Raw genomic sequence first — 9,936 nt, 5'->3', positions numbered from 1 at the left:
TAGTCACACACAGTGCCAGAATTCAAGGATTTTATAGGTTTTAATTCTAAAGGCTTTTAAATAAATATGGCAACAGTTAGTGACGTTTCATCGTTGCTGGCGCGTGGTGTGGTGTTTTGAGAGTGACATAAATCAATCACAACTCGAGTTGCGCATACGGTGATATTTTTATAGCCATTCATTTCTTGCTACGCCCTTAATGTGCCGGAATATACCACGCTTACCCTACTTATTTGGGGTAACACGTGCATGCAACCTTGTAAATAAGTTCAAGGCTTGTTAATAGTTTTTCATTACTCAGCGCAAATGGCTTTTCATTAAAAATTACCTGGCAATGCATCATGAAAATGGTTGTCAATGCTTTGGGCTTAAAACCCCATATATTGGCAACACTGCTTGCTCCCACCCAATGCACGGTGCACCCAGCACCCTGGGATCAAGGTAGACGAGGTTTATAAATACCTGCAATCCTGCATGGCTACTAATGCTAATCTACTATGACATCTTGTGCCCAAGTTTTGGGTTGGCTACAGCAAGCCTACAGGCCAGGGTGCAGAGGGTGGATGCAGCATTACCAATATATGGGTTTTTACTTTTTAAGCCCTAAGCATTGCCAGGTAATTTCAAGATGCGGCGCCAGGTAAATGAAATGAAAAGCCATTTATGCTGAGTAATGAAGAACTATTTACAAGCCACAAACTTATTTACCAGCTTGCATGCACGTGTTACCCCAAATAACTAATTTTATCCTAAAAACAGTCCGATTGTACAGCAAGTGTCAACTGAACATGTGATAATGCAGTCTGACCGCTCTAATGTGACCGCAACTATGTAATCGTAAACTTGACGTTTACTTTTTTTGGCGGGAACTCATCGCAACTGATGTCCTGACAAGCTTCACTGCATCCTGATCCATCGTTCCATCCAACATACCGAAAACCTTACTTTTTTTAAATAGTTGACCGAAGACTGACAAATATATTAAATGCAAGAATTTCAATCTAAATGTGTTGGCAAGATCTTCTGAAGGCATAAATTTTGCTATTGAAGCGTCGCCACTGATCTTGCAATATTCATCCACTCTCTGGACAGTGGCCTACAGGCACAGGCCGCACACGCACAGCAAGAGACCTCCAAAGAAATTCTCTAAAACTCCGTCTCCAAAAGAGCCAGTTCAGATAGAATAATAGAGGTAACTTTATTACTACTTATTTCTCTCAATGTATTAACTATTAACTATAACAAACCAAACTGGAACAGCTTGCCAGAGAATGTCATCAAAGCATAGTGGCAATCGAGAACATTTTTTTTCTAGGGTCAACATACAATTTCTGAACGCAAATCAAGCATATGCTTTGCTTCACAATTTTATGAACGCAGATGGTAAACAGTCAAAATTTAACTCAGTTTACAAATAACTTTACATTAAAAAAAAGTTAGTTTTTACATATCATCTCCATCTCCTGCTCTGCTGCTCCAGGTTCTGCTCTGCTGAGACGACAATGCAATTTTGGTACTGGCTGCGCAGGCATCAACAACCACACCTGGCGCCAGTTCACATACTACTGGCAACAACAACACTCGTTCAAACCTTCACGTTCAAAGATCAGATTTAGAAGTTGACTTCATTCGATGCTTTCCAAATAGATGCTCTAGTTTGTCATAGAGGAGACGTTCATTCCTTTCCTATCCGCATCCGCTCTACTCTGGATTTCGTTTTCAATTCAATTCCTAATTTAGAGTAAATTCTTTGTAATGGGATTTTTTTTGCAATTGACATATCGATTCGACACCATGTATGGTATTTTAAAACGAATTCACAGAACTAAGTTTCATAGCACTTTTTCCATGCATAAGTTTGTGAAATCAAAACTGAGTGATATTTACCAAATTAAAAACGAAACTATTCACTCACAATACCCTCATGAGAGCATGACCAGGTATTTCTGTTTCTACTTTAATTTTAATGAATGTGCTAAATGATAATTTTTTGCACTTTTTCCTGCTAAGATCTTCAAATCTGAATAAATCATGACATAAGTAAATACGTATCAATTTATTGACAATATGCTACTGTATGCGCTGGAAATCTTTATTTTTATAGGCACGCCAGATTTTTTTATGAAACTTGGCATGTATAATTATTTCAAATCCGAACCAATTATGACCTAATTAATAATGAAGATGTTTATTTACAATACGTACGCTGTTATGAGCGTTGTAAGAATTTACTTTTTATTTTAATTTTGTGTCAGCTTCATTTTTGCATGTGTATATATATATGGTTGAACTCTATAAGGTTAACCTACAAAGATTTCCGTCTTTCAGTTCAGCTTTCTTATTGCGTCATGTAGATTGAGATACGTGAACAATCCAGTCATTCCCACGACGGATTGGATTGATGGCATTTTGGTGATTGATTAATGCCTGTGATGTCACTGAGATCAGTGACATAACAGGCAAACAACAAACTAAATCCGCAAAAATGAGCTTCTCATGGGTCAACCTTAAACTAGTTTAACCATGGATATATATATACCATTATACCTCTTGGACACATTGACAGCCTGACACATAGCAGGTCTACAAGTTTCAGTGAACCTTAAAAGCTTAAATATCTCCCAAATTAAAGAATGCATCTTGATGAAACTTTGCACACATGTTCAATAGAGCCTAATGGCAAATTTTTTTTGCTTCTGTCGTCTTTTTCTAGTAATATCGGAAAGCTTGTGCAGATGGATTGGATATATATTAGGCTCACAACAAATTTAGGACAGCATAACTCGTAAAGGGAAGCAAAATTGAAAAAAATTATCATGGCCTGAATATCACTGTTAGGTCTTTCTGAGAGCATGTGCAAATTTTCATCAAGCTGCGTTGATTAATTAGAGATACTTTAAGCTCCCTGAAACTTGGAGACAGGCCGTGAGCCTGGCCGTAAAATTGTTCAAGAGGTTATAGTTACAAATACTGCCATATGCGCTTGCAGTAGTGTATTTTGAATATATAGCTTCGTCTTTGAAAGGGTCAAGCTTGGGTTCTATTATATAAACTTATGCGACAACGTGCAAAAAATGAGCATATATCGCGCTAGCTAAAATCTAAATTAATTCTGAGAGCGCTCGCTGAAAAGTATTGTTGATCTAGTTGACTATAGTATGCAAAGATACGCTATTCAAATGTTTAATAGGAATTTTACTGTGTCTTTTCTGAAACGATGCAAATCATTTTCAATAATAATAATGATAACAGATACGACAATGTCAGTACAGGAGCTGCATTCTTGGTATATGGTATTTGATAATTGCAACAGGATTCTCTAATATAAGGGATTACCAATCCCAGCAACACCAAGCAGGGATGCATGTTGCCATAACAAAAGGTTTCTTAGACTTTTTTTGAATGCGGGAAGGGGTTTTTAATTTCTTAGAGTAACCTTAATAGTAGAGGCAAAAATAAAACGACCAACTTTCTACGTTTATTGTACTGGAGGTACATCTATATGGAAATGTGGGATTGTAGATATGAATATTTATCATAAAGTTGCCAATACTAAATCACATATTCTACAAATAATATCAATAGAGGAACCTCTTGTCTTAAAAGCAAAACCCCAAATAATCATTGTTAAATTTTTATCAAAATACAATTCTTCTCTGCTTTTTTGTAATAATTTTATGCTCAAAATTGGTTTTCAAAGAAACCAAGGTGCTCGCTCTCACTTACGTCTCGGACATTGTCCGAGACTTCTCTCACTTGATGTAAATAAAAAAGGCCTGATCAATTTCATATACATTCATTTAAAAATATCTTCGATATCATCTATGGAATTTCAAGAAGCTAAAGATTATAGCAACCAATCTAAATGAGCTGTGCCGTGGTTTGCATATCATTAATCTTTTGTTTCCGTAAGTTATGTATGACCATGATAGCAAATTTGACCTCAACTAAATGAGTGTCAATTTCGTAAGTAATATAGTAAGTTATTTTATAATTAACAAGCGGTAGTATCTAGTTTAAAGTTTAGACAAAATTTATAAGGTTATCTGTAAAAAATGTTTTGTCATCTGAATATAATTGCAAAAATTTGAATTAACCAAAATTTGAACAAACTCGTTTACCTTATTCAAGTGACTGAATCCCAATCTAACATGTAACAGCTGGTATTCCTTGGAAAGAGGGTGTTGTTTACTTCTCGATCTCGTTGTGGCAACAGCAATCGGAAGCTATTGGGGTTACCATTGTGAACCTGTGATACAAAACATTAATCAAATCAAAAGTAGAACATTCAAACATAACAAACTTTCAAAATACTTAATACATGCCATATAGGGCCCAGTGTAGTAAAATAACAAAAAGTGAATGTGAATTACGAAGTTATGAATGCGTCTGAAAATGAGTCAGGCAAAAAATTTGTTAGCCACCATGCATCAAAGCACCATCTGTGGATACTTTCAAGAGTTGCCTTGATAAACATTGGCTTCATCTGCCTACTCTCTATGTTCCATCATGCCAGACCAGAACAGGCAGAACTTGACACTAACTTTTTTTTCATTTTTTTGCAACCCACGTACCTAGCAGCCCTCGCATTTTGCTAATTGCTAATAGAGTAATAGTAGTACAAAAGTTGGTAATTAGTATAGTCTTGGAGAGACAAACAGGCCTCTGAGAAGGCCTCGGTATTACTTTAGATTAAGTGCATCCAAAAATAAAATAAATAAAAAAACTTTTAAAAACCACGTCTTCTTAACGAACAAAAAAGAAAATATTTACTCTTGCATAACATTTAAGTCATGTAAAATGTTACGTAATGTTATGTAAGAGTAAATGTTTTTCTTTTTTGTCCGTTAAGAAAACGTGGTTTTTAAAAGTTTTTTTATTTATTTTATTTCACTATTTTTAGTTTTGTAAAATCCAGACAAACATGGTTTTTAAAAATATTTTTTATATTTATTTATTTTCTACTTTTTAGTTAGCAATTTTAGCAATTCAAATCAATTTCCAGGGTGGGCAAGTGTGGATGTTCAAGAAAAAAATAAATTCCAAACAGTGAATTTTTAGTGTTTTTTTTAATTTTTTTAACATTATTTAAAAAAAATTTTTTTGGTCGGCATCGGAAACCGATTTTTTTAGATTTTCTAAGATAGAATGCAAGTTAAATCTTGGCCCCAATATCTGTGGATTTATAGCATTTTTAACTTAGCCTCGGTCCACTATGCAGAGAGTGGATGAATATTGCAAGATCTTTGGCAATGCTTCAGTAGCAAAATTTATGCCTTCAGAAGATCTTGCCGACACATTTAGATTGAAATTCTTTCATTTAATATATTTGTCAGTCTTCGGCCAACTATTTAAAAAAAGTAAGGTTTCCGATATCAGTTGCTATGCAGTGAAGCTTGTCTGGAAATCAGTTGCGATGAGTTCCCACCAAAAAAATGGTAAACGTAATACATAATAGTAAACATCAAGTTTACTATTACGTAGCTGCGGTCACATTAGAGTGGTCAGACTGCATTATCACATGTTCAGTTGACACTTGCTGTACAATCGGACTGTTTTTAGGGTAAAATTAGTTATTTGGGGTAACACGTGCATGCAACCTTGTAAATAAGTTTGTGGCTTGTAAATAGTTTTCATTACTCAGCGTAAATGGCTTTTCATTAAAAATTACCTGGCGATGCATCTTACAATTACCTGGCGACGCTTAGGGCTTAAAAACCCATATATTGGCGATGCTGCATCCACCCTCTGCACCATGGGCCTTGGTGACCCATATACTCTTGCATTACCATGGTCAGGAAGATGTGCCAGGTACGCAGGAATTTATTTTGTCATTTTAATGACCTGCACGGTGCGCCATACTATGCTGGTAAAAAAATGCGCCGTGCGCCGTACTTTAGAAAGCTAAAATAGTTCTACTATTTTAGTCGACAATATACGCGAGTATATTGACTACGCGAGTCGAACTGACAATAATAAAATGTAAGACATGTCCGGGTTATAAGTTTGTGGCTTGTAAATAGTTCGTCATTACTCAGCGTAAATGGCTTTTCATTTAAAATTACCCGGCGACGCATCTTTAAAATGGCCGGCGACGCTTTGGGCTTAAAAATCCATATATTGCCGACGCTGCATCCACCCTCTGCATAGTGGGCCACTATGTCAGTATGTGTACTCTTGCAAGTTGCAACCACAGTTAGGAACTTAGCCTCTTAAGTTAGACGTTAGATTAGGTTAGGCCGTTAGCCTAACGGCCTAATAATCACAATTAAATTATTAAATAGCCGTAACGGCCCAAACCTAATGGCATTAGGTTTGTTTTTTTTTTTTTGCCGGATTTTTTTGACAAATTAGATCCTCGGGGGAAAAAATTGGTTTTCCGATGCCAACCTCCAAAAATGGATTTCAGATTCTTTATCTACACCCCAAAAACATATAATTAATAAAAAAACACCCTTTTTTTGGATGCACTAAATCTAAAGTTTTACCAAGGCCTCAAGCGTCTAACTTGTCAAGTCAACCAGACTCAACCTTGTTCCCTAACCCTAAGCACGGAGCATCGGCGGCGGCAAACGCATGCTCTTTTTTTGAAAACAATATTATGTCATTTGCGTTCGCCGTTCCGCCTCGACAGGGGACAGCCTAAAATGAATCTCGTAGAATAGAAAACCAATTAATTCTCCAAAAGATTGTTAGTCAATCTGCTAGTCTGTGCTGCATCAAAGAATGTTCCATTGTCATGTGTAAATTACTTTACCGACCGCCCAAACCGCAACGGTTAAATAACCGGTATGACAAAAACGGTGCAGCTAGGTAATCCTAACTCGCGGAGTTGCGATACAGGATCGTCGAAATCCTGACAAACGGAACTTGAAGTCGGAGCAATAAATATCCTTCTCACTTCATTGCTAAAAACTGATTTCCGTAGACATATTTCTGTTCTATTAAAATAAATTTTGACGAGTTCTGAGTTACAAATACTTTTTCTCTGAATTCGAACATAATCACAATTAAATAGCCGTAAACAAGGTCATAATTCTTAGAATAGAAGTGTCGGCATTGAAGAAATAGGCCCATGGCCTGTTGCCGATTCTTGAACTTTTCGTGACTTGATTCACAAGGGATCCGGCCAATGGAACCCGATCTTTTCATAAGTTGGGTTCTGGCAGTGATCGAGAACGCACACTACGTGTTTGAGGGTCCCAATTTTCTCACTTTTTACCATGCCGGTTTTACTTATCTCTCGAATTTAGACCGAAACGATTTCAGTGAAAGGTTCAATTTTAGTGCAGTTCTGTAAAAATGGTGCGAATGAGGCTAGTACACGTGTTTTATTACCCACAAGTGCCGGTGCATAAAGCGAGGGCAAGGTTGTAGTTTGTTGGGAACCCTCGGCGACCGCTTATCAAGCGGAGAACAACTGTGCCTTCAGCACGCTAAGGCCGTACGAGGTAAGGCGCTTGTCTGCATACAATACGCTATATTTCTGAGCCGTATGGTGTGCACACTATAGGCGTTTGTCTACATACAATACGGCATATTTCTGAGCCGTATGATATGCACACTATAGGCGCTTGTCTGCAAACAATACGCTACATTTCTGAGCCGTATGAGGTGCACACTATAGGCGCTTGTCTGCATACAATACGATGTATTGCGCCACACCACAGGTTTACCCATGAGGAATTTTATGGGCCAATTCCTGATATAAACTTTACCAAAGATCCTCAGAAGCAGGAGGCAAGCTTGGTCGTTATAATTCACTACAATTCCCTGCCCGTGCCATGCGGGTCCTTCTTGTCTCAGTGAGGAGCGCGCATTGCGCTCGCCTATCTGAGACGTCAATAGTTCGTCACTCGTCGAGTCCACGTCAGCGCTACCGCATGATTAACGTATGACGTCAGTAAACCTCAACGACCGACGCATGACGCACGCCTTCCTAATAAGCAACGTCAACCCAAGGAGCCAATTAACATAACATAGTGATCTCGGCGGTGCAGTGTAGGCCTGATGTGGCCTGTCGCCGATTCTTTTCCTTTTCGTGCCTTGTTCACAGATCTAAAATCGTGTCATTTGACCGGATCTTTTCACGACTGACGATAGTTTGAACTTTGAAATAGCCGCTCGACTTTCACCGGGTTTGATAAGGTGCTAGGCATTTCAAATCTGAACATATATTTTTCCATAGCTTTATCTAGTCTGTTCTTGAACGCGTTCATACTTGGAGCGCCAACGATGTCATCGGGGAGGCTGTTCCACAAGTCGGTGATTTGAAGCGAGAGGAAATTTTGTCGCGTGGAGAAGTTGCAGCGCAGTTTTTTAGTTTATAGCCGTGGCCCCTGGTGTTGGTTCTTGTTTCAAATTCTAGTAATCCTTCGGGGACCTTTATTAATTAATTAATTAAATTGGTTAATCAGAGCCATATTAGTTACTGGAATTACATTCATGGAGTGCGTTGGTCACGAGATGACGCCAGGTAGTCGCTGAAGGATTTAATTAAAACGACGGTAACATGCATGACTTACAAACAAGAAGCCGCGTCTAATTAACAGCTAACAACAGGTGCTGCGTCAGCAACATCAGCGCCGCACATATGATGTTCACTTAATTGCATCGAAGATTCAAGTAATATTTCCAGCAGAAAATCCTTGCGATACATTCAAGTAATCAATTCATCTAACGCGTAATCATTGGTAAATTTTTTAACCTTAACAAACTCGCCGCCACATTGATCATCGTCAATGGTTTTCATACCTAAAAGTTAGGTAGCTAGAGTACCTGAAGTACCTCTATAAGAGTACCTGAAGTACCTCAATAGTTACAGAAGTACCTATAGTTCCGAGCAACTGCATTACACACAAGCAGGTCCCACCGAGGTCCCGATATACAAATCTTAGCGCGCCCCTGGACCCAATTGTTTAAGATCGTCGTTGAACTTACTCAGCACGGCAGGCGTATTGCGCTGAACGCAGCCGTCACATAGGCTACCCTCGTGATAAATGACATTTTAAATAAGGAAACAACGGTTCCATGTGCCAGAGGGCGACGGAATACTATAGGCGACAAGAGGTTCTGATAGCAACAGCGCTCGTGGTTACTGGGGTGGGGTAACCCTCGGAGCAAATCGCCTAAGCCGAGCGAGGCTTTCCCATATTCAGTGCCATAGGAGTGCTTGCAGAGGAGCTCGCGATGACAGCGTGAGGCTCTTGCGGGGGATGTGGATCTTCTGGCAGTTGCGGCGAGACTCGAAGATCATGAGACTGGAACCTCGACTTATTAGGCGGCGCTCTTGGTAGAAATGCGAGGCCTTTGAGATTTTGGGGCTGGACTTAAGGAGAGCGTTGTAAGTGCAGTGGGCAAAGGACTTGGTGGTACGGACGAGGCTGACGATTGTGATCAGGCCTGTGATGGTGATTGTGGGAGAAGGGTTTTTGGAGCGGGAGCGTTTGGATACACAGACGGGGCTGTTGGTGTTGGTGGCGAAGCAGCGGCTGCCTCAGCGGCTCCTGCTGTTCAGCCCCAGCAGGTTGAGGCCCTGCACATTATCATTGGGTCGCACAATGAGAAGTTACAAATTAACATAGTTTGAAAACGACGCAAAGTGATCATAACATATTCATATACTCATATAATATAAAAAATTTCTACATACTGGCAAGATAATCATGAATATAGAAGGCAACGAGATACTGACGGTGAGGAATAAGCCATGCGCAGTACTTCCGGCGCCTGCAGCTGCTGCCTGCAGCCTGTCGCACGCACCCCACGCCTGCTGCGCCTCCTGCACGCGCCTCTGCAGGAACTGCAGCGTCTCCTGCACACAGCTGCCTTCATGAGCATCTGCTCCACCACTACACTGCCTTCTGCTCCACCACTACACTGCCTTCTGCTCCACCACTACACTGCCTTCTGCTCCACCACTACACTGCCTTCTGC

At 39.5% G+C, this 9,936-nt stretch overlaps 1 protein-coding gene across 1 annotated transcript in view; it reads right to left on the bottom strand.

The window, feature by feature from the left end:
• Nucleotides 1-8,510: 8,510 nt before the first annotated feature.
• The window catches only part of LOC108674745 (ubiquinone biosynthesis protein COQ9-B, mitochondrial), a 4,303-nt gene continuing 2,877 nt past the window's right edge, over nt 8,511-9,936 (bottom strand). The window contains exons 5-6 of the mRNA XM_018162714.2: nt 9,695-9,814; nt 8,511-9,535 (exon numbers count right to left, since the gene is read on the bottom strand). Coding sequence (XP_018018203.1) covers nt 9,497-9,535; nt 9,695-9,814 — 159 coding nt within the window. The 3' untranslated portion in view covers nt 8,511-9,496. The remainder of the gene's footprint in view (nt 9,536-9,694; nt 9,815-9,936) is intronic.

The sequence above is a fragment of the Hyalella azteca genome, unplaced genomic scaffold, assembly GCF_000764305.2.
Source record: "Hyalella azteca isolate HAZT.00-mixed unplaced genomic scaffold, Hazt_2.0.2 contig8914, whole genome shotgun sequence".
Taxonomy (NCBI): Eukaryota; Metazoa; Arthropoda; class Malacostraca; order Amphipoda; family Hyalellidae; genus Hyalella; species Hyalella azteca.
Note: the sequence above shows the minus strand (reverse complement) of the source record. Positions and strands in the feature narration are given on the sequence as shown.